The 22,364-nt window shown below is 46.1% G+C and overlaps 1 protein-coding gene and 1 long non-coding RNA gene across 10 annotated transcripts in view; one reads left to right on the top strand and one right to left on the bottom strand.

Annotated features, from left to right (window-relative positions):
• Nucleotides 1-21,642, top strand: part of MED13L (mediator complex subunit 13L) — a 170,909-nt gene extending 149,267 nt beyond the window's left edge. For all 9 annotated transcript variants that reach the window (XM_068208888.1, XM_068208892.1, XM_068208890.1 and 6 more), the window contains 13 exons: nt 691-914; nt 1,523-1,715; nt 3,272-3,719; nt 5,028-5,247; nt 7,573-7,761; nt 9,177-9,400; nt 10,161-10,303; nt 11,474-11,632; nt 12,864-13,040; nt 15,129-15,283; nt 17,182-17,343; nt 17,647-17,759; nt 18,793-21,642. In XM_068208888.1, the coding sequence (XP_068064989.1) occupies nt 691-914; nt 1,523-1,715; nt 3,272-3,719; nt 5,028-5,247; nt 7,573-7,761; nt 9,177-9,400; nt 10,161-10,303; nt 11,474-11,632; nt 12,864-13,040; nt 15,129-15,283; nt 17,182-17,343; nt 17,647-17,759; nt 18,793-18,925 (2,540 nt within the window). In that variant the 3' untranslated portion in view covers nt 18,926-21,642. The remainder of the gene's footprint in view (nt 1-690; nt 915-1,522; nt 1,716-3,271; nt 3,720-5,027; nt 5,248-7,572; nt 7,762-9,176; nt 9,401-10,160; nt 10,304-11,473; nt 11,633-12,863; nt 13,041-15,128; nt 15,284-17,181; nt 17,344-17,646; nt 17,760-18,792) is intronic.
• On the bottom strand, nt 6,619-10,163 carry LOC137484780 (uncharacterized). The gene is made up of 2 exons (XR_011005025.1): nt 9,627-10,163; nt 6,619-9,552 (listed from the first exon to the last, which is right to left on the bottom strand). It is a non-coding gene; the product is annotated as an uncharacterized lncRNA (long non-coding RNA).
• Nucleotides 21,643-22,364: the final 722 nt, after the last annotated feature.

Consider the following 22,364-nt stretch of genomic DNA (forward strand, 5'->3'; position numbering starts at 1 on the left):
AGGCAGTATCTGGGAGAGACCCTGTTACACTGGGTAATAATCCTCTCTGTGGGGACAGCAGTGCTTGGAGTACATCCTATGGAGAAGGGCAGGAGGCAATTTTTAGAATTATAACTTTGTGTAGTATTATATACCTGGGAATGAATTTCTCTAAGCATCAGGAATTTTACACAACCAGGTGGAGGTGGATGAAGAGCTGTAAGGTCAGATTTTGTCTGTTCCTGTTGTTACTTGTGATTGAACAGGAACTCCATGGCTATGGTTATGGATATGACAAAGGAAAACCAGGAGATGAAGCCTCAGGAAGGGCAGTACATGAGCTTGGAGTACACTGGGAGATGTTTTATTGCAGCTTTCTAGGAAAGTTTAAGTGGTGCTTGGTTCAGCTCCCTCTGCTTTGGCCAACAGCTTTGATTATATGACATTCCTTAAGTACGATATAAATCTTCCTTCTCCTTTATTAAATATCTTTTCCAAGACGAAAGGCTGGGAGCACATGGTTTATCAGGCATGGCACAGCCTTGATAACCATTTCCACTCCATGAAAAACGTGTAGGACACTCAGCAGGGGATGAGTGATTTCCAGTATTCCTGTGAAAGAACCCACTTCCTGGGCCGTCAGAGACACCCACTGCAGTTAAACCAGATATTTTAACATTGTTTTCTTTATTTGTTTTTTCTCCTGTGAAGGCTCTGAGGAATCTCCTGAGCCTCTCCCGATCCCGACGCTGCTGGTGGGCTATGACAAGGACTTCCTGACAATCTCTCCGTTCTCCCTGCCCTTCTGGGAGAGGCTCCTGCTGGACCCCTACGGGGGCCATCGGGATGTCGCCTACATCGTGGTGTGTCCGGAAAATGAGGCCTTGCTCGACGGAGCCAAAACTTTCTTCAGGGACTTGAGTGCTGTATACGAGGTTGGAAAGAGGGACCACACTGAATTATTGCTTCTTAAGTGTCATTGCTGTTCTAGTGCATGTCCACTGGGAAAAATGCATGGGGTTTAAAGTAACAACTATTAGAATATGGTTGTTTTTTTTGTTTTTTTTTCATTTTGAGGGTTTTCTGCACTTTCAGAGTCCAAGAATGCTGTCTGAGTGACTCTGGGATTCTCTGGGCATTTTGGGGTGTTTGATGCTGTCTGCTCTTCCCAGCACACATTAATTTCACAGAGGAGGCAGCACTGGCATTAACAGAGCTGCAGCCTCCCGGCGATGGCTCTACTAAGCCTAAAGAGCAATGAGCACATTAAAGAAGCTGTTGTTTTCTCACAGTTGCTAGGATGGGGATAGAACCATTTATTTCTTTAGCATGTACTCCCCAATATGTCCGATTCCTTTGTAACTTTAGTTTTGCTGTGCAGTTCAAGCCAACAGATAAATGCGACTCTTTTTTACAAGATATTTATTAGGAAGCCCCTAGCTGTGTGCTGAGAATGAGGGGCTTCAGCCACAACCCAGTCTCTGTAACATCCTGGGGTGGTTGGCATCTCCTTACGGGCATTTGTCCTTCCCTCCCCTGGCAGATGTGCAGACTTGGGCAGCACAAGCCCATCTGCAAGGTGCTGCGGGACGGGATCATGCGGGTGGGCAAGAGCGTGGCGCAGAAGCTGACGGACGAGCTGGTGAGCGAGTGGTTCAGCCAGCCCTGGGGCTCCGAGGACTGTGACAATCATTCCAGGCTCAAGCTCTACGCGCAGGTCTGCCGCCATCACCTCGGTGAGTGACACCCCACGGCTCTGGGGACTCTGAGGGCCATATGCAAACCCACAGTGTGGGTTTTCTAAAGATGCAGATTATGGTCTGTTTAAATATTTAAAAGATATTACAAGGCTTTATATTAAATTCTTCCATGTTAAATTTGCTTGCTTCAGAAAGTTGTGTTGGTTTTCACTCTGGGGAATTGCGTCAGAGATTCAAATTATCTTTTTAGAAAAGTCAGTTTGGTATAAGGTGTTTGTGTATCACAAAGATCACAGAATGACAGTCTGGTCTGGTTGGGACCATAAAACTCATCCTGTTCCACCCCTTGTGATCCTTCCACCAGACCAGGTTGTTTCAAGACCTCTGCAACCTGGCCCTGAATACTTCCCAGGATGGGGCAGGTGTTCCACACAGACTGAAGGTGTCCATGGATCTGGTTTATTGCTGCTGACACATCTCATCACACCTGTGTGACAGAGCCGTGTCACGGCAGCCTCCAGTGTACAGGTGTATTTATAGGACAGGGGAGGTCACTGGGACTCTGCAGAGGCAATGAGTTCACACAGAGGCAGAAGAGGAGGTGCTGGTGTCCTTGGTGCCTGGGGCCTCAGGCTGCTGTGTGTGGATCCTTGGAACCACATGACTCTGAAGTGGACCTCATGCTTATTTCCCCCCTGAAACAGCGACACTTTCAACAGATCAGTTTGGTTGGTTTTGTTATGGCACCCTGCCCTGTTCTACACCAGCCTCGGGAACACTCGTTTGGTGAGGGACTGTAGAACCGGAGAGTGTGGAAGGGTGTAACATTTCCTGGGGTAGGATTAGCTGACTTCTCCTGGCTGAGTCCCTGGAGTCACCTGATTTCAGCTGGGAACAGACATGGCTGTTTCCTCCCAGAATGGTCCAGAGTCAACATATATTGTGTGTGACTGAAAATTGAGATCTTAGCACGAGACACAGGAATTATGGCAAGCTGAGAAGTTTTTACAATACTACTGAAGTACCTCAGGCTTCCCCACAGAAAGAAGCAGCATGTGCCCAGCCAGGTGAGGAACTGGGCTGCTCAGTTCACACCTGAGGTGTCTGGCAGGGGCAGCATTGGAAACTTCCCTGCTGGTGATTTACCACCACCTCGGGGAGCAAATAAATAATAAATATTCATTTATCACTGTGGTATCTCATAGCAGAAATCACTACATTTAAGTTTGCCATGATTGTAGCTCAGATAGAAATGACTCTAAGCTTTTCAGCCAGAGACTGCAGAGCTGAGCACCATGCAATGCTGTTATTGCCACAATTTGGCCAGAGAGCAGAATGTGTCAGTACCAGCTTAAAGTCCCAAAGGCCTGCAAAGTCAGTCCTGATTTTAAAGACAATTGAATCATATCACTTCGAACTGACACCCTGAGAAATGGATTCCAGAGCAAACACTGGTCATGGAGATTCAATTCTCGTAGCATTTGTGTACTCTCAGAATGTTGTTGAAGTGCAGGGAACGTCATCCGATTTGCAGGCTGATGCAGGTTCTTTTGATCTGACTGTCATTAATCCCTCTTTCCGTGCCATTCCAGCACCTTACTTGGCCACCCTGCAGCTGGACAGCAGCCTTCTGCTGCCCCCCAAGTACCAAACGCCGGCTCCGAGCCAGCCGCAGGCAGCTCCCGGGAGCTCGGCACCCGCTCCCTCCAGCTCCTCCTCGTGTCTCTCGGCCGCCGCTGGGGCCCCCGCCACGGGCAGCTCCTTCAGCTCCACGCCCAGCGCGGGCACCACGAGCCTTCCGGCAGGGAGCGCGTCCTCCTCGGGCTCCTCGGTGCCACAGCTGTCAGCGTCCTCTGCCACGCCCGGCGCCAGCCAGATGGGCACCTCCTCCACGCCGGGCTTCAGCGGCAACGCCGGCTCGGGGCAGAGCAGCGGTGCCGCGGGAGGCACAGCCGAGCGCTCGCAGGGCAGCGCGGGCCCCGGCGCAGACACCGAGCCGGGCCCCACCCTACCGCAGCAGCAGCAAGAGGGACAGGAAGGGTAAGCGCTCACATGGCTCAGAGTGCTGCTCTCTGATCTCCTGTCCGGTGCTCAGACAGCCTCTAAGCCTTAGGGAAACCCTTCAAAGGAGAGGCCCCTCTGACAGGTGCAGCACAGCCGAGCAGGTGGGAGCGGAGCAGGGCCTGTTCTGTGTGAAGCAGTCACTGACAAAGGGCAGCTGGAAAAAAACGCCCCTCCCCTTTTTCATCACAAGAATCCCAGCCTGATTCAGCTGCATGGGTGTGGAGCTGCCTTCGGACCCTCCACCTGCCCTCGCAGCACCAGGAACACATGGGGTGTGTCAGGTCCTGTGCCACACCTGTGGCTTGGCACTTGCAGGTACCCCGTGGAGCTGAGTGCCTCTTGCTCCATCACACCTGCAACATTAACACATGCAAAATGCAAGCCATGGATTTTTTTTCCAAATTTTTTTGCATTGCAGGTGTTGTTTTGCAAGCAGGCACACTGAGGTCAGGAGACACAATTGTAGTCCTGTTACTTTAAAATAAATTTGGGCAGCACAACTTTTTTAAAGACTTCATTATGAACAGCCATCCATCACATAAAAATTAAGAAAAGGTTTTTTAGCATTGTACATAAGTAACTTCCTGAGGCAGCATGTTTTCCATTACTCTTATGGTAGTGCACATTGCTGATGGTCCTGGTGTGTGTTACAGAGAGGGAAATGCCCACATCCTGCTGTAGCTGTGCTTGTCCTTGAGACATCTGTTCCCTGATCTATGCAAAACACCCTTTGAGCAGCTGCAGGGGCTTCTGACAGAGGCTGAGTGCTTTGATCACTTACAGATGTTGAGCCTTGCTCTCCTGGCTGAGGCACGAGAGGAGCATTTTACCAAGTAAGAAATTCCCAATTGCTCGTTCTGTTGCCAGTGGAGCCTTCCCTGGACCTGAGCAGGACCCCAGGCTCCATGAATTGCTTTGGCACTTGTAAACTCCTACTCTTCCCCTTCCACCTCTCTCAAAAGCAAACCCTAAACTGCACCGAAAGGCAGACACACACCTACATGAAAAGACACACAGCTGAGGAGTCAGCTCTTCCGCTTTCTTCAGGTACAATCTGGTCTGATTGCATTCAGCGAGATGCTGTTAGACTGTGGGGTACCTTTAATGCCTGATTAACCCCAGGTACTTTGGATTAGGAGCTGCTGTGAGCACAACTCATCTCAATGCCTGTCCTCATGGGTTTTTGTTTTGCTTCTGGATGCCAGCATTGCTCATGCTTTCCTTCCCCCTGGCTCAGCCTGGCCCCAGGCACAAGCAGTACTCACGCTGTGGCTCTGCCCCCAGCACGTCGGAGCGGGAGCGGATCGGGATCCCCACGGAGCCGGACGCTGCGGACAGCAATGCCTACCCCCCCGCCGTGGTCATCTACATGGTGGACCCCTTCACCTACACCGCCGACGAGGAGTCTGCCTCCACCAACTTCTGGCTCCTGAGCCTCATGAGATGCTACACAGAAATGTTGGACAACTTGCCTGAGAATATGAGGAATTCTTTCATTCTCCAGGTAATTCTGCCTTCCTCTGTATCTTCACGCTGAGTCTCTGTGTCACAGCACACCTGTGATATGGACACTGGGCTAAAAGAGATAAATGAGAGAGAAGGCATGAAATGTAGGTGGCATTTACAAATTTTTATGTTGACAATGCAAGTCTGTATAAAAAAAAACAACCCCTTGTGTTTGCTTTGATGAGGAAATTAATTAGAGCAGCCACAGTATCCCTGCATCGAATCTGTCCTGTGGTCCCAGCAATCCTATCTGCTCAATGCTTCCTGGAGAGGGATTTCAATTATTTAAGTTGTAACTCGAGTTGCCATTGCCAAAACTGGCCAGTTGTTCCTTTGATTGGCTTACATGTTGAGTTGTTTGCTATATATATTCCCTTGATTTATACTATTTAATCCAAAAGAAGTACGTGAAACCAGACATTTAATGTATAATATAACTATTGTATTGTTATTATCTGCTTCTTAAAAATAATTTACCATGTAACTTGGCATATAAAAACAGTTACTTACTATGGAATTGCTGAAGAATTTAATTTGTGCAGCCAGAGGCAGCTCTTGGCCTCCTGCCCAGGCTGGCTGCATTTTGCCAGGCCTCCTGTCGAAGAGGCTGAGCCTCCATAAATGTGGGGGGAATGGGAGGCCAGAGGGCACAGGCAGGAACAGTGTGGGAAGGATTTCTGTGCACCTAATCCATGTCTGCTCACCTTGGTTTAACGGTATTTCAAATTAGTTTAAAAAAAAAAATGGAAGTTCTTGTGTCTCAAGCTGGCCATGGAAAACTGTTGTTTTTGATAGTTTTGACCTCATTGTCCCCTGAAAGGATGGGGCAAACTGTCACCAAAACATTTCAGGCTTGGGAATGAACTGAAAATCAGATCCACAAGTTCATATTGTGGTAGGCTGCAGGCAGCTGATTGATCCAGACCTAGAGGCACGAAACCCAAAGCAGCCACTGATACCACGGTGTCTGAAACACAAGAACTGTGTAACCTCTGCACTGCCATCGGAGCTGAGGCTGTAGCACACTGACCCTTTTCCTCAGTGCGGTTTGTTTCCGCATTCACTCTTTGTTCCTCAAAATACATTTTGCCAGTTGAAGTCAAAACAGCAATTTTCTCTAAGTCAAGGGAAACGTGATCCAGTTCCAGCACTGTATTCTCACAGCTGTACCACAGCACATTCAACATGCAGTTATTTCAAAATAAATCAAACCCAAATGTTTGCAGCTTTATTACCGTTCCTGTACAGAGGGGGAAAGCCCAGCTCCCGAAATCCTTGGGTGAAGCTGGCTTTTAAAAACACACAGGCACATTTAGTAAGTAGAATGTGCTGCCAAGGTTCTGAAGGTTCAGGCAAGAACCAAAAAATATTTAAAGTTTTGTGACACTTAAGTTTTATTACTACTGAAAATATTTGTTGAAAGAATCTGTTTGGGTCTTGTAGTGTTGGCAACAATGTAAATGTTTTATATTGACAGCTTCTGCTCCAAAGATCTCACTGTAAAAGGAAAGGCACTAACAGCCACGAGTAGAACTTGTATAATAAAACCAGTAGATAAAAACAGTGAGGATACAGGGATTTAATTCTAATCTTAAAATAGGTTTAATCTGAAAACCAGGTTTTTGTCACGCATTGTTTCCTTCTGAAGGAGTGTTGTGCCATTTCTCCTTCCTGCTCCTGTTGTGTAGTTGGGTCTTAACCCCCAAACTCATCTCCCAGGTAAATCTCCCTGTAGCTCTAGTTCTTGCTGGTTGAAACTGTGAATCCTTGTGGGCTGCTTTCCTTGACTTTTTGAAACTGAGCAGCAGCTGAGGCTGCTATCTTCCACTAGGAACTAAATTGAAAAGGGGAAATAACCACACAAATCATTGTAACAGAATCTTAATTGCGCCCTCTACACCCCTCTGTAAGGACGACACCATAGTGCCAGTTCCCACAAGGACAGCGAACAATTCCTGACCCTGAGCCATGGAGCCAAACCTGCCTGAACACAGTGTTCAGGGACTGTGTGATTCAGGCCACCTGCAAGTGAAGATGTTGCCCAGAAAAACACTTGTAAAAAATTCAGGGTGTTTGAATACAAGTGTTTGGGTTTCATGGATTAAAATTCACTCTCATTATGATGGAAGCAGTCTTGTCCCAGAGAATGCAGTCCCTGCCTGCTGCAGCCACTCCTGCCAAGGGACCCGTAATGCAAATCGTGGAGCATCCCAAAGTGTGCTGGGTGTTTGGTGACTAATGGCTGTGTGGATCTGGTTGGATATTAATGAGCAGCTCCTGGAAGCCTCTCAGCCCTGTTTTGTTGCGTGTCTGAATTCCACAGATTGTGCCTTGCCAGTACATGCTGCAGACAATGAAGGATGAACAGGTTTTCTACATTCAGCACTTGAAGTCTCTGGCGTTCTCTGTGTACTGCCAGTGCAGGAGGCCCCTGCCCACACAGATCCACATCAAGTCCCTCACAGGCTTTGGGCCAGCTGCCAGCATTGAGATGACCCTCAAAAATCCTGAGGTTGGTATGGGTGGCAAGAAAATCAAAGTCTGTTCATAAACTGTTACCACTTTCCTCAAATATCAAAGAGTAGAGAAAATACTTGTTGGGGGATTTTTTTCCAAGATACAGAAGACGATGATATAAAGGGAAAAGGCAAGCTAATATGGAATAGAAAATAGTAACAAAAACATCAGGCTAACTTGCTTTCAAAACATTTTAAGTTTTTGGTTTTGACTCATAAAGTAAGAGGTTAAAGTGTGAAAGAAAAGAAAATGAACATTGCTAGTTGGGATTCTGAGTCATTTTGTGGTTTCAATCTATAGTGCTCCAACCAGAGTTTAAACCCAGCCTTTATTTCTATTCACATATATATGCATATATATGAAAGGAGTTCCTGTGCCTAATTGCAGATGTTATATTAATTCCCTGAGGTAATGGAGAAATCCCCCTCTTCAATGGGCTTATCTTTTATCTGTTTTAAACTGTAAATATTAAAGCCCTGATTCTGGAATTTCAGGGATTTCAAAGGAAGAATAATCCATCCTACTTTCTTTGAATGTTTTGCATTCTTTGAAAGATAACTGTGAATATTTTATTTCGATCTAATGGACCAATGAAAGACTTAAACATTTACCTTGGCATAAAGAGCTGCTTAGGAGGGTTTAAGAACCTACTTGCAAAGCCAAACCTACTGGCATTTACTTACTGCATTTAATTAATCTCTGTTTATTGCATTTTATACATTTTCTCTCAGTCTGCACTGCAGACTCCCAAACTTTGCTGAAGAATTAAGAAAATACCCAGACCGTTTTTTAGTTATGAAACATGTCTGGTGAGGCCCCTCCTCTGGTGTGTTCTCCAGAGAGGAGTTCCAAGGCAAAGATGTGTTTGGGGTGCCCATGTGGGAAGCAGCTTTGCAGAAGATGACCTGGAGGTCCTGTTGGACATGATGGATGCTCCCAAGGAGCAGCAGTTGGACTGCCTTAGGAAGGTGCTGCAGCACAGCCAGGGAGGTGCTTGTACTCCTCCCTTCTGGGCTCCTCAGAACAAGAAACTCAGATATACTGGAGCAAATCCAGCCAAGGGCCTAAAGATGATTGAGGGACAGGAGGATCTGACAGCTGAGGGGGTTTAAACTCCTGCCTGTGTCAGAGACCGGTCCAAAGACTGCTTTCATACCCTGGGTTACGTGTACATAAAAAGAAATCTTTAGATAGGGTTTGAAGTGCATCAGCTTTAACTGGCAGCAGTGAATTGTCTATAACCCCCCTTTTCTCAGTCTCCCTCCTGACTAGGAATGCTTTGAATTTACCCATTGTTTCACGCTTGCCTGTCTCTGTACTCACTGCCAGTGTGTGTGTGTGTGTGTGTGTGTTCCTTGTGTTCAGTAGTTTCTGATCTATCTCCTGATGGTTGTGCTGACTCTGTTGCAGAGGCCCAGCCCAATCCAGCTGTACTCACCTCCTTTCATCCTGGCCCCCATCAAAGACAAGCAGACAGAGCTGGGAGAGACGTTTGGAGAGGCCAGTCAGAAATACAACGTGCTCTTTGTTGGGTACTGCCTGTCCCATGACCAGCGCTGGCTCCTGGCGTCCTGCACCGACCTGCACGGGGAGCTGCTGGAGACCTGCATTGTCAACATCGACCTGCCCAGCAGGTACTCACTGCCCTTGGCTTCTCCCATGGATCCATCTCTGGAGTCATCCCTCACCAGCTCCCTGCACATCCCTTCCATCCCCTTTCCTGCTCAGGAGATCATGCTGGGGTTACAGTGAGAACACTTCACTTGACACTTCCAGATTTTCAGATCTGCACAGGGAAACGTGACTGAGTTACACTTGTTTTACAATCTGTTTTGATTTTTTTTTGCTTACAAATCTTACCTTGAGGAACACCTGGTGTGTTGCTCAGCAGTTTGATGGCACTGCAGTAGCAGTATTGAAAGCAGACACATAGTTTTTCTTGTTAGTAGTAGTAAAAGCTAAGTTAGGGACTGCCTGTCGCCATTGAGGCAGGACGGGAATGATGAAGACTCCAAGTCAGAAGGCAAGAAGAGAACTGAACTGATTTGTTTCAAATACATCACTCATTTTATAGAGAACATTGTGCAGACCAATTTCATTGGTCTTAAAATAAAAACATCTCACACCATTGGTGCGCTGTGAATGGCACATGGTGGCAGAACATATGTATAACAATGTGAACAGCAAGAGAGATAATGAATTATTTACATTCCTTTCAAACTCTTTCCCAGGCTCAGCCTGGTAGAAGTCTCTCCTTTTCTCTCTGACTGAACTGAGAATATCCATAACTGCCCAGAACTCTGTAGGTGGTAAACGGTGACATAATTAGAACAGAAATCTGAATATTGGCCTTGATTGTCCTCTCACTCTTGTGTTTAATTCCTTCCCCTGCAGGTCAAGGAGGAGCAAGTTGTCTGCCCGGAAGATTGGGCTGCAGAAGCTCTGGGAATGGTGCATTGGCATTGTCCAGATGACATCCCTGCCATGGAGAGTCGTCATCGGGCGCCTGGGCCGCCTGGGCCACGGGGAGCTGAAAGGTGTGCAGTTGTCAGGGCTGCCACTCCCAGGGTGTGGAGTGGGACAGGGACCCAGGATGGTTCTGACCTGATCACAAACCTTTCAAAATTGAGAGTGATAATCACATAACCACAGAACTGTTTCGGTTGGAAAAGCCCTCTGAGTTCATGAAGTCCAACTGTCCTCCAGTACTGCTGAAGCCACCACTGATCCATGTCCCCAAGTGCCACATCCACACAGCTTTTGAACACTTCCAGGGATGGGGACTCAGCCATTCCTCTCAGTTTTGCATCACCTGCAGACTTGCTGAGACTCTGCCATCACACAGTGGCATTAGATGGGGTGAATTTGGCTTAACCCTTCCCAAGTCCTGTCTCTGCTTCCTAGAACCATGACCTTACAAAAGGTAAACAAGGTGTGCCAAATTCTATCACAGACAGGATAGACTGTTGTTTATTTTGCCAGAGTTTAGTGAGGGCAAACATGGATGGGAAGCCAGATACCCAGGCTTCCCAGGCAGGGCTCCTTAGGAGTCTGTAATCAACACTAGAGCTGCTGAAGCCCTTTCTCTCCCTTGGTACCCATTGCTGTCTTGATAGTGATGCCCACTTGACCAAGTGGATCAGAGTGTAAAGTACCTGGCAGAGAAATCACCAGGATCCTCCAAACTGGAATTTCCTGGGCCATGACAGCATGGATTACAGGAGAGCTGGCTGCAGTCCTGCCCTGGCACTGAAATCCTGTATTGGTTTCCATAAACCTTTCCTTGCTTGTGCCCTGGGTCTGATGCTACTCCCTCGTGTTGTGCAGGATTTGCACACTGTCCTTCCAAGGGAAGTCGGGGGCCTTATCAGAGGTTAGAGAAAGTTCTGAACGAAGTTATCCTGACACAGGGATAGAGATAGGATTCAGCTGTGATTCCTCAACCTAAACATCAGTAAACAAACAAAAAGGTCTTGGAAAAAAATGTATTGAACAAAGGAAAACCAACAGACTGCCATGGAATAAAAACATTCCACAGGAACTCCTCGAGCGCTCAGTTTGTGGGGCCAGACCCCTCGTGTGCACAGGAGTCAGTCCTGGAGAATCTGGGATTAGGGAAATGCCAAGTATTGGGAATGTCTTGCTGTTTCCAGGTGGGTACTGGCTCTGCATCAGCTCTGTCCTCCCATGATGCTTTTCCCTTGCAGACTGGAGTATCCTGCTCGGGGAGTGCTCCCTGCAGACAATCAGCAAACAGCTGAAGGAGGTTTGCCGCATGTGTGGCATCTCTGCAGCAGATTCCCCCTCCATCCTCAGTGCCTGCCTCGTTGCCATGGAGCCACAGGGATCATTCGTGGTGATGCCAGGTATGTTTTAGCCAACTATGGCAATGCCAGCAAAACTCTTCTTTTATCACATTTCACACTTAGGCACATTCATCTTGGGATTTCTGAGAAGAACTTGACTAGCATGGCTACGTGTGGCAGAAAATAGGTTGAGCCAGCAGAATTCCCCAAAATACCATGGAGAGATGCTACATGGGGAGAGCAGTCTCCTGAGGGAAGGTGACTGCAGGCCCCTGCCAAAGTGCTGATCTGTTCCCTGGGGAGCCCATGGGCTCAGGCAGCCCAATTCCCATGGGCTGGAAGTGGTGTCAGAGACACCCTTGTGCCTGGAGGAGGCTGCAGTGGGAATGAGTAGGAGCCTGTGGAAATGGGAATAAGAATATGCCCACTTGCCTTCTCACATGATGAAGCTATTTAGAGAGTTCACTTAAAAGCAGCAGTCCATGGGCTTAAGTTGAAGTGAAATTTAATGCTGAGGTTCCCTTTGTTGTTTTACCCAAGCACATACCTTTTAATGTATGTGGTGACACATCCTTAACATATCCTTACAAGCCATTCTGGGGTTTTTTTTAGAAAGAAAAGACTAATACAGAGCAGAATTAATTGAGCTTGGAAATTACTTACCATGTTGAATATTTTCAAAGCAGAGATTTTGTAATGTGAGAAAACAGATGGCAAATGAGGCTTTTTTCATATCACAGTAACAAACACAAAGAAAGACCCAAATCCTTCAACAGATTTTTTTTTCCTTTAGATCATGATGCATAATTAGGTCAACAGCAAGCAAAAATTAGGTTAAAATTAAAGGTGCTGGTTAAATACTGCCAAAGAATGTGTCTCTGCATTGACTATTTGCACCTTCCAAGTTAATTGTTGGTGGATAATTGAGAAGAATAGAGAAGAAGGAGAGAGAAACTTTATTGTTGTGTGGCTTTATTTTTGTGTTGGTGTTCATATCGACCAAAGTGGGGTGCATTTCATAATTCTACAGAGATGTGTGCAAAAAGTCAATTTAACTTGCTCATCTAACAAGTAAATATTTGATTAAGGGCCAGCAGAATGACAGGAGAGGTGGGGCTGGTGATCCTAATGTCAGGCTCTTGCAGCAATGTAATCTTTTGAAGATAAGGCCCTTCAGCTGTGTCTGTGCGTTTGCAGAGCAAGTGGGATGTGCAGGGGTGTCCCTGGACACAGAGCACATGTTTGGGAGGCGATGCAGTGACCACCCGTGCTGTTGTGTCTGTCCCCACAGACGCAGTGACGATGGGCTCGGTGTTCGGGCGCAGCACGGCGCTGAACCTGCAGTCGTCCCAGCTCAACACCCCCCAGGACGCCTCCTGCACACACATCCTGGTGTTCCCCACCTCCGCCACCATCCAGGTGGCACCTGCAAATTACCCCAACGAGGATGGCTTCAGCCCCACCAACGGTGAGTGAGGGGGAAATCCCCTGGGGCCTTTCCAGGGTGTCAGCAGAGCTGAGCTGGGCAGGAATAAACCCCTGAGGGGGCCGGGGTTCTGCACAGACCACACACCACCCCAGCAAGGGAACCATGCAGGGCTTTAGCTACAGGGGGAGGCTGTGCTCTCCCTAGGGTATTTTCAGAGTCACACTGGTTTATTCCCAAAGGGACAAGGACCAGCCAAGGCACCGCGTGGCACAGACTACAGTGTGCTTTGATTGCTGTGACTTGCTCAGGCCAGCCACTGTTTTCCAGACGTGTTTCACATCGTGCCCTGGTGTGTGCAGAGCTGACACAGAGGAGGCACTTGTGGTTGAGTAGGGAAAACATCCCAGCCTGAGATTTCCTGGTGCCCCTGGAGTGCTTTTACACTCAACCTGCAGTTTGAGTCAGCAAGACTCTGGTTAATGCTTTATATCCAAATAAGCGTTTTCCTGCTTTGTCCCAAATCCTTTAAATGAGTGCAAAGCAATTTAAACTAAAAGTAGCGACAAACACGTACAGTGGCTGTATTAATGAGGAGGGCAGTTGGGCTAGAGAGGAAGGCAGGCTACTGCTTTTAAGGCTTTGATCTGTCCCTCCTGGAATGTCCCAGGGCCTCTGAAGGGAAGTTGCCCCTCTCAATCCCTGTCCCAGGAGGCACCAGGATCCCTCCTGAGCATGACAAACATTAACCTGCATTAACCTGCCCGTCGGTGCTGCAGATGTTAATTAGAGTCAGGTACAAGAATGGCCTTTTCCAAAATGGTGTTAAATTTAATTTTCTTAACTCTGCTCTACTTAATGATTAAGCTGCTTCCTGCTGCCATTAGCCAGCTCATTTCTGCTCTAGGGGCCAAGCAGAGCATGATATTAGCTCTGGTTTGTTTACTGAGGCTGTAGGACACAAGTTAATAAACTTCAGTTAAAGCATTGCTCCAGCAATCCAGAGGTTCTCTTTGGGAGATGAAGGAAAACAACCACCTGCTTGTTTCAATACTGGGGTTTCAGGTGAAATTAGTTCAGGACACACATACTTTTCCATTTTATATGGAGTAAATTCTTTTTTTTTCAAGAGAAATTGTTTTTTATTGTTTGTTATATGTAGGACGCATGACTTCTATTTAGGGTTTTGTGTTATAGTATAAATTTGTTTACAATTCTAATTAATGCAGTTAATTCAGACAGCTCCTGCTGTCCCTGTCTACCTACTAAAATGTACTTTAAGTGTCATTATACACTTGGATTTCTTCTCCTGCTGAGAAATCTGGATAAGAAAAACCCTCCTAAACCATATTGTGATGCTGCAATTTTTGGCTCTGTGTTGATGGTGCCTTATCTATCCTTCTCTCCCATAACTTACTCAGAGTATTGTAACCTGTGTGCAGATGATGAGTAATGGAATGCAAAAGGCAGACACATCTTCCCTGTATCCCTATATTAACATAAACCAAATGAATCCAAACAGTTATGCTAATGAGCTGTGTGGAACTCCTGAGGGGAAAGTGGGCTATAAAGGCTATTGTTGTGGATCCTGGTGCTGTGTCTGAAAGAATCACAAGTCCCATGCTGTGAGGAAGGCCTTGCTGTCCTCACAGATTCCAGGGGCAGTTTCCCTGGAGCTGCCAGGGCTGTTCCCAGAGGCTGGAGCTGGTGTGCAGCCCTGGGAGCCTGAGGAGCAGCACCTGGAGCTGTGTGTGATGATTCCAAGTGTTTTGTTTAGGGGTCTCTGTGACCAACTGCACAGAGGTGTCAGTTGTTCTGTTACAAAATTCAGTCTGGATTTTATGGAGTTGCTACAATGGGAATTCTGTTCACTCTGTGGCCGCTGCTAAAATTCATTATCCCAATAGCTGCCTGCCAACTCTCCCTTTCATGTCTGTGTGGTTGCAGTCAAAGGTTCTAGGGGGGAATAAACATTAAAATCTTTATCTCTGCCTTCATCTGTCTTGGGAGTATGTTAAAGAAAAAAAGGAAAGTCAATAAATTAAAGGGAAAAGCAATAAATTATAAACTTTTTTTTTGAGAAAAGTGTATAGCACATTGGAAATCATTTTCCTTTCTTTTCCTTTTCAGATGACATGTTTGACCTCCCATTCCCAGATGACATGGACAATGACATTAGAATTCTGATAACAGGGAATCTTCACTCTTCACCAAATTCCTCCCCAGTTCCTTCCCCTGGATCACCATCTGGCACTGGAGTGGGATCTCACTACCATCACAGTAGGGTAAGGCTGGAGCACCATAGGGAACAGTGCTTAAAATAAAATACAAAAAAAGACCCAAATCGTCCAACAAAATCTTTTTCCTTTAGATTCTGACATGTAATTAGCTCAACAGCAAGCAAAAATCAGGTTAAAATTGAAAGTTAAATACTGCTGGAGATGTCTCTGCAATGGCTGTTTGCACCCTCCAAGTTAATTGTTGGTGGTTGATTGAGGGGGAGAGAGCAGGAGGAGAGCAGCTTTATTTTTGTGTGGCACAGCCATAGCTGATGACCCTGCATAGATTTAATCTGTACTCGTCCTTTCTTTCCTGGAAAATCCTATGGAATGTCTCTGGCATGAAGTGACAAGTCTTTGAGAGAAGGGAAGCTGTGACAGCCCTGTTCACATGGATTTCAGGGGAGGCAAGAGGGAGAGAATTCTCCCAGTGATGAAACTCTGCCCACGGAAACTCCGCAGGTGCTGGATGGTTATGCAGATGTTGTTTTCTTAGGAATATTTAGCCCAGAGCACACAGCATTTGGGAGTTATTTTTGTTTGAAGTGGCTTTTATAAAGTCAGTTCCAACATCAGTGATTACTTAAAATGCAAATTATTTTCGGTAGTTCTTTTTTTGAATTGGCTTAGCTTGGATCAGGTTTGGTGGAACTTTTTCACTCCTACATTTAATCATGTAAGACTGAGCTGTTCTCTTAAAATGGTTTTCATCACAATTAGGTTGAAGTTTTGTGCTTTGCAAGTTTCTGTGAATTTTTGCTCTAGAAACATTAACTTTGAAGTAGTAGCATATTACTTCTTTATTAAATAATACAGTATTTTATGAGAGAAACGGTAACTTTTATACCATTTTTGACATGTCAATGAGACATCTCCAGATCAGAATTCTAACTCCTGAACATGACTGACTAAGTGGTGGTAGTCCTTCCTACCCCTGGAAGCAGAGAGTCCTTCCTGTATTTCCCTTGCAAAGTCTGCCAAAATGCCTCAGTGGAGCTGTAATACAGTCAGTGAGGAAGAAATGCCTCCTGCCTCAGCCACAGAAATACTAATCCTGTATTTTGTGAGCTCAGTCCACAACCACCTCGTGTGGATTGTGCAACTCTCCCATCAAAGGCTCAGTAACAGCACATTGCTGTCCCAGTTACTCCAAACTGGTGTGTGGGCAAATGAAAACTTCTAACTTCTGCTGCCAAACCCTGCAGCCATAAATCACAACTCCTCACTTTCTCTCTCCCCAGTTCCCTCAGCAATCCATTCTGTCCCACTTCCATGCAGAGCTTGCTTTCAGTGGAGCTGCATCCATTGGGAGCAGCCCTGGCAGGTTCATGGCCTGAGCCCAGAGCCCTGGACAAGCCCCTTCCAGCTGAACCTGAGTAATTCCCATTAACCATTAAGCCAGGCCTGGTAATTGCAGTGTAATGTTTGGCTTTAGCAGAGCAGCAGTGTGTGATCATCCCCCCGTGGGCCCAGGGTCAGGGCAATAATTGATGGCTGGGCACCAGCCCCGTGTGCCAGGCTCCCAGTGCTGCCTGCTCCAGGCTTTTTTCCTGCCTTGGATTCCTCGCCAGACCCACTGGAAGGGATTGGCAGGGAGGGATTTGTAATTGAGCTGCTTTCTGTGCAGTGGAATCTTTGCCTTTTTTTTCTTAACCTATTGACATTTAACGGTGAAGCGAACTGCTTTCCCAGCTGTTTGGGAATCTACAGTGCTTCTGAAACATAAGCCTGGAGAACCCAACTACAGGGGAATAAGGCAGGGCCTGGGTAATTTTGACTAAGATTCCTGACTGACTAAAGGAGGGCTCATTTGTCACAGGACAGTAATTAGCGAATGAAGTCACCGTTCCAGGAGTGGGCTGTATTGACAACACCCCCAGAGCTGCCTTTTCCCTGTCTTGCAGAGCCAAGGTGAACGTCTCCTCTCCAGAGAAGCCCCCGAAGAGCTGAAGCAGCAGCCTCTGGCTCTGGGGTACTTTGTGTCGACTGCCAAAGCGGAGAACCTCCCGCAGTGGTTCTGGTCCTCCTGTCCTCAGGCACAGAACCAGTGTCCCCTCTTCCTGAAGGTCTGTCTTGCTCCACACGGAGCACTCATTATCCATTGCTATTTCCATGCCTGTAAAAGCTGCAGTTGGAGTCTGTGGTGTCAGAGTGAACCTGAGACCTCCCACTCTAGAACTGCAGGACTCCAGTCCATTTATTCAAAAACGTTACCGTTAATTTGGAAATACACGTGGTCATGGGGGGTTCAACACAGAATTGCCAACTTCCCACGCTGTCCTGAGGTGATTCACAATGGATGTTTCTTGGGAATCCTTAGCAGTACCTGCTGTATGAGGAGTTAATGTTTGCTCTTTCCCTCTGCACAGGCCTCTCTCCACCACCACATCTCTGTAGCGCAGACAGACGAGCTTCTACCTGCCAGAAATTCTCAGCGAGTTCCTCACCCCCTTGACTCTAAAACTACATCAGATGTCTTGAGGTAACACCCTTTAGGTTTTCATTTCTGCCCTAAACATTTGGGGACTGAGCTCAGCGGTTTCAGAGTAACCTTTCCAACCTATCACAATTACTTATCAGCACCTTTTAGCCCTGCCATGCCCTATATGTCTTGGGGCATTTCCTCCTCCAAGATGCCAGAGCAGGGCTTGGAGGGGGAATTCTGTGGGTTTCCCTCTGCTGTGCATAATGATGCCAAGCAAACTCAGAACAGCTCAGCCTTGCCAGGGGGACATCATGGTTTGCCCCACACACAGAGTGCTCTGTTCCCCTGGCATCTAATCTGAGCTGTGCCACTCATTATCTTACCTCATGGAACCCAGTGGATTTGTAGCAGGAGATAAAAGCACTCGCTGACACTCCTGTGCTAGCATTGGGGTATAAAGGAGACACTGTTCCTGAATGCATGTAGGGTGTGTGTTTTATTGTCCAGGATGATGTGGGGCCTCTTTGCCTCCATCCTACCTTTGGGGACTGGACGCAGTTCTGTGTGATAAGAGCACACAGTGTGGGACATCCCAGCGAACAAACAAACATCAGCAAGGAGCAGGAATGTCTAATCTAAGGATATTGGGGGTGTACTATTATAGAAGATCTGAATTTGCATCCTCTTGGAGGACTGAGCTCTCACAGGTGTCCCAGGTATTGAGTAAAACAAGAATGCAGTGGACAGGGAAAGGATGAGATGCAACAGACACAAGTTACAAGATGAGAAATTGCAATTAGAGGATCACAGGAACAGTGCGAGCAAGTACTGGTACAGGGTGCCCAGAGAGGCAGAGCTGTTCAATCTCCAAGGCTTTGACAGCAGTGGCATTTGAACCCCTGTGAGTCCAGACTCTGTGTGTGTTTGGGAGGGCCTTCATGCAAACCAGACATAGCAAAGCTAAACCCTCCTGCTTTTCAGTGAGGCTCCTCTGCCAACACACTGGCAGCTCTGTCAGGGTGTAGGTCCAGGAGAGCCATTAACAGCCCTCGCCCCGGGCAGGCTGTGACGTCTCTGCCTCCCTGTGCAGGTTCGTGCTGGAGCAGTACAACGCCCTGTCCTGGCTCACGTGTAACCCGGCCACGCAGGACCGCAGCTCCTGCCTGCCCGTGCACTTCGTGGTGCTCACCCAGCTCTACAACGCCATCATGAACATCCTGTAGGACACACACAAGCACTTGTTCTTCTGGCTGCTTCTCCCCTCCGCCCGGGAACGTGCCACGACCTGCAAAGAGCTCCGTTTGCTTCTCTTCAGACCAGTCCTGTGCTGTGCTTCTGTTCCTCCAAAAGCACATGTGAATTCTGCAGTGTTCAAAACTGAACTACCCATTAACATCTCTGGCAGCTTCAGTCCAAAATCTGGGAACATCCAAGAACAGTGAACACAGAGTAACCTCAAGCCAGTGTTAGTTTGGTGGCTCGGTAACTACTGGTCAGCGTGATTATTTTTTTTTAATATTTTATTTTTTTAAGGAAGACTACACGATCTTTTTGCATTAGGAACTGATAAAGACCCATGAGCAGTGTCAGCCCTCCAAGTAAAAACCACCTTGTAGTGACCAGTTCAGGTGTTTTGTTGTTTGATCGTCGTAAACTGGGACTTTGCAGGAGGAAAAAACCACAAACACAAAACCACACAGTTGTAGTCTCGTATAAATATTGGAGTTTTCTGTCTACCTGGAGTTCCTGTCAGAGTGGATTGGGATGAATGCATGCATTTGTTACCTGTCCATGTAGATATGAATGGTCTGGAGATACTTTATTTATTTTTAGGTTTGGGGAGGGGAGGGAATAAATTATAAAGGACCAGGAACAGTAGAAATACCTTAAAATCCAGCTCCGTTCCACTGTAGGGTTATTTATCTACAGACCTCTCACTCTTCTGACCTGGAAATCAAAAAAAGCTCATAACAATCAAAGTCTGGGAAGGGGAAGCGTGTTCTGGTAAGGATATATTGTATTTTAAGGAATTCTCCCCTGTGTTTAGCCTGGTTAAAGCAAGGAATGGCCAGTGTTTAATGAAGGATAACACTACCTAAGGGAGAAGAGTGAGAGGGAGGTAGGGAGGAAAAAATACTTTAAAGCCCAGTTCAGGGCAAGTGGAAAGTGGCAGATTAATCTGTTGTAGAGCTGTGATTGAAATATATTTCCAGTAAATTTAATGATGCTAGAAAAGTATTTACTGAAAGCCAAGTCGCCCTTTAATTCTGGGCAGACTCGTCCATGTACATATCCAAAAACACGGTTTTTGTTTACACTAAATCAGTCACAAATCTGGTGTATTTTTTCTGACTATAGGAATATTATTTCAAAGAAATAATTTTTAAAAATTATATCATTAAATTAGTACTTGAAGTTACACCACTGTGGTGGCAAAGTTACTTTGTTTAGTGAAATGATCGCCATTGGGAAGGTTAATGGCTAATTGAAGTATTTTTATGACTCCTTCATTCCAGGCTCCCAGGGGTTCCTATTCCAGCCCCGTTCCCTCATTTCTGGGGGTGCACTGGGCAGCAGGAGGGGGCCAGGGTCAGGCACTTGGATCAGGCTGGGTGACCCCTCCCCTGGCTGTGAAGAAAAACTACCAAGTTTAGAGTTCTTCCAAAAAACTTTCATGTTCTGGTTAAAAAAAATGAAATTCTATGATTTTAAAAAGTATTTTTCTTGAGATAATGTAACATTTAAAACAAATTATATAAAATAATAAAAGGAAAAAAAAAAAAGAATTGCTTGTGTAATGAGAAGGTGAAGGCAGGAGAGGAACCTGTAAATGGATTATTTCCTTCCCTGCTCCACCCCTCCGTGTGGGTGTCCTCTTTGCAATGTATAGGTTAAAAAAAATCTGATATCAAACCATTTGTATCTAATGTGTACAGTGTAAAATTGACTTTAAAAATATTGCAGTACTATTTTTTCTTAATCAGAAAAGAAAATTCTCAAGGCCTTTTGAAGAGCATAAAAAGATGAAGATTGTAAACTTGTATAAAAAAATTTAACTTGGGGAGGAAAACAATGTAAAGTAAACATTTGTAATCTTTTACCATTTGGGGTTATTTGTTCCCAGGATTCATCTGAACTTTGGATTATTATTTTGCTTATTGTTTTTAAATGGGCCGTTTTTATCCAGGGGCGTTTCTTCCCCACAAACCTGGTTCTAAGCAAAAATTAGAAATTAAAAAAAGGGCAGCAAGGAGTAGTTTTCATCTGGTGTCTTTTATTTAATTTTTTTAAGTTAAGAGAAGCTGGTGACATATTTATACGTTTTTGTGCAAAATAAATGAATGGCAATAGATTTTAAAGAAAAATCTTATGTACTTCAGTGTGAGAAGTTCTGTATAATATTTCTCTTAAATATGCATTATTTTACTTGTGAGTTTTTTACTGAATTAATCTGAAATGTACAAGCCCTGGCTTTCCTACAGAGTGAAGAAAGTTATTTTTTTTTTTTTATTTCTAACTTTGAAAAATCATGCCTAAATCAGAATTATTATTACAGTTGTTTGAGCTAAAGGGAGTGGGAGGGTGGGGAATGTCCAGCATGCTTGTATGTATATTTCAGAACCTTTTTTAAATGTAAAAGCTGTACATTTCTGGGGAGTTCTGAATTTCTTTTTGTTTTCTTTTTTTTTTTCCTCTGAGCATTTTGCAGTGAGCTTCTTTTATATATAGCCGACAATTTGAAAGAAAACAAAAAAAAATGTGAAGTTCATTTTAAATCTACAGTATATCGCTGGTACAATACACTAAAAAAGACTTTGATAAAAAGAAACAATAATAATAAAAGACCTCCATTTTAAATGTCATTCATATATACCTTGTGGATGAGAGCTATATACTTTTACACACTTTTTTAGATGAATAAATTATTGAATTACTGAAACTGTTGGTGCGGTTTCATTCTTGTATTGAGCTGTGAGTTTTGGCATTCCCAGGGAAGGAATTGCAAGGTGCAGATCCAGGGATGTGAATGGAACTGGAATGAAATGTTTCAAACTGTGGCTGTTGTGAGGGGACATTGGGTATCGCTGATGGCAAGGATGGAAAATCCTGCCACAGGGGTGGGTGGGAGCAGCATGGGATAATCCAGTGCCACGGGAGCAGTGGCTGCTTTCTATGGGCAACTCCAAACCCAGGGCACCATCAATGATGGATGGACTTCTCCATGTGCAGCAGGTGAGTCTCCAACAGGAGCTGTCAGGGGCAGGTCAGGCCTGGCCCCTCTCCCTGCACAGGGACGGCGACAGCCCTGGATGAGGGAGCAGAGCCATGGCCTTAGGCTTCCCAGAGGAGCTGCAGAACCCCCAGCCTGCAGGAGCTGGACTCCACGATCATTGTGGGTCCCTCCCAGCTCAGGATACGCTGAGCTCCTTCCCAGAGGAGCTGCAGAACCCCCAGCCCACAGGAGCTGGACTCCACGATCATTGTGGGTCCCTCCCAGCTCAGGATACGCTGAGCTCCTTCCCAGAGGAGCTGCAGAACCCCCAGCCCGCAGGAGCTGGACTCCACGATCATTGTGGGTCCCTCCCAGCTCAGGATACGCTGAGAGTCTGTGCTAATTGTGAGTTCTGTGCTAAGTGTAACTGCTGTGGGCAGGGCTGGGTT

Source organism: Anomalospiza imberbis, chromosome 18 (genome assembly GCF_031753505.1).
Source record: "Anomalospiza imberbis isolate Cuckoo-Finch-1a 21T00152 chromosome 18, ASM3175350v1, whole genome shotgun sequence".
Classification (NCBI taxonomy): Eukaryota; Metazoa; Chordata; class Aves; order Passeriformes; family Viduidae; genus Anomalospiza; species Anomalospiza imberbis.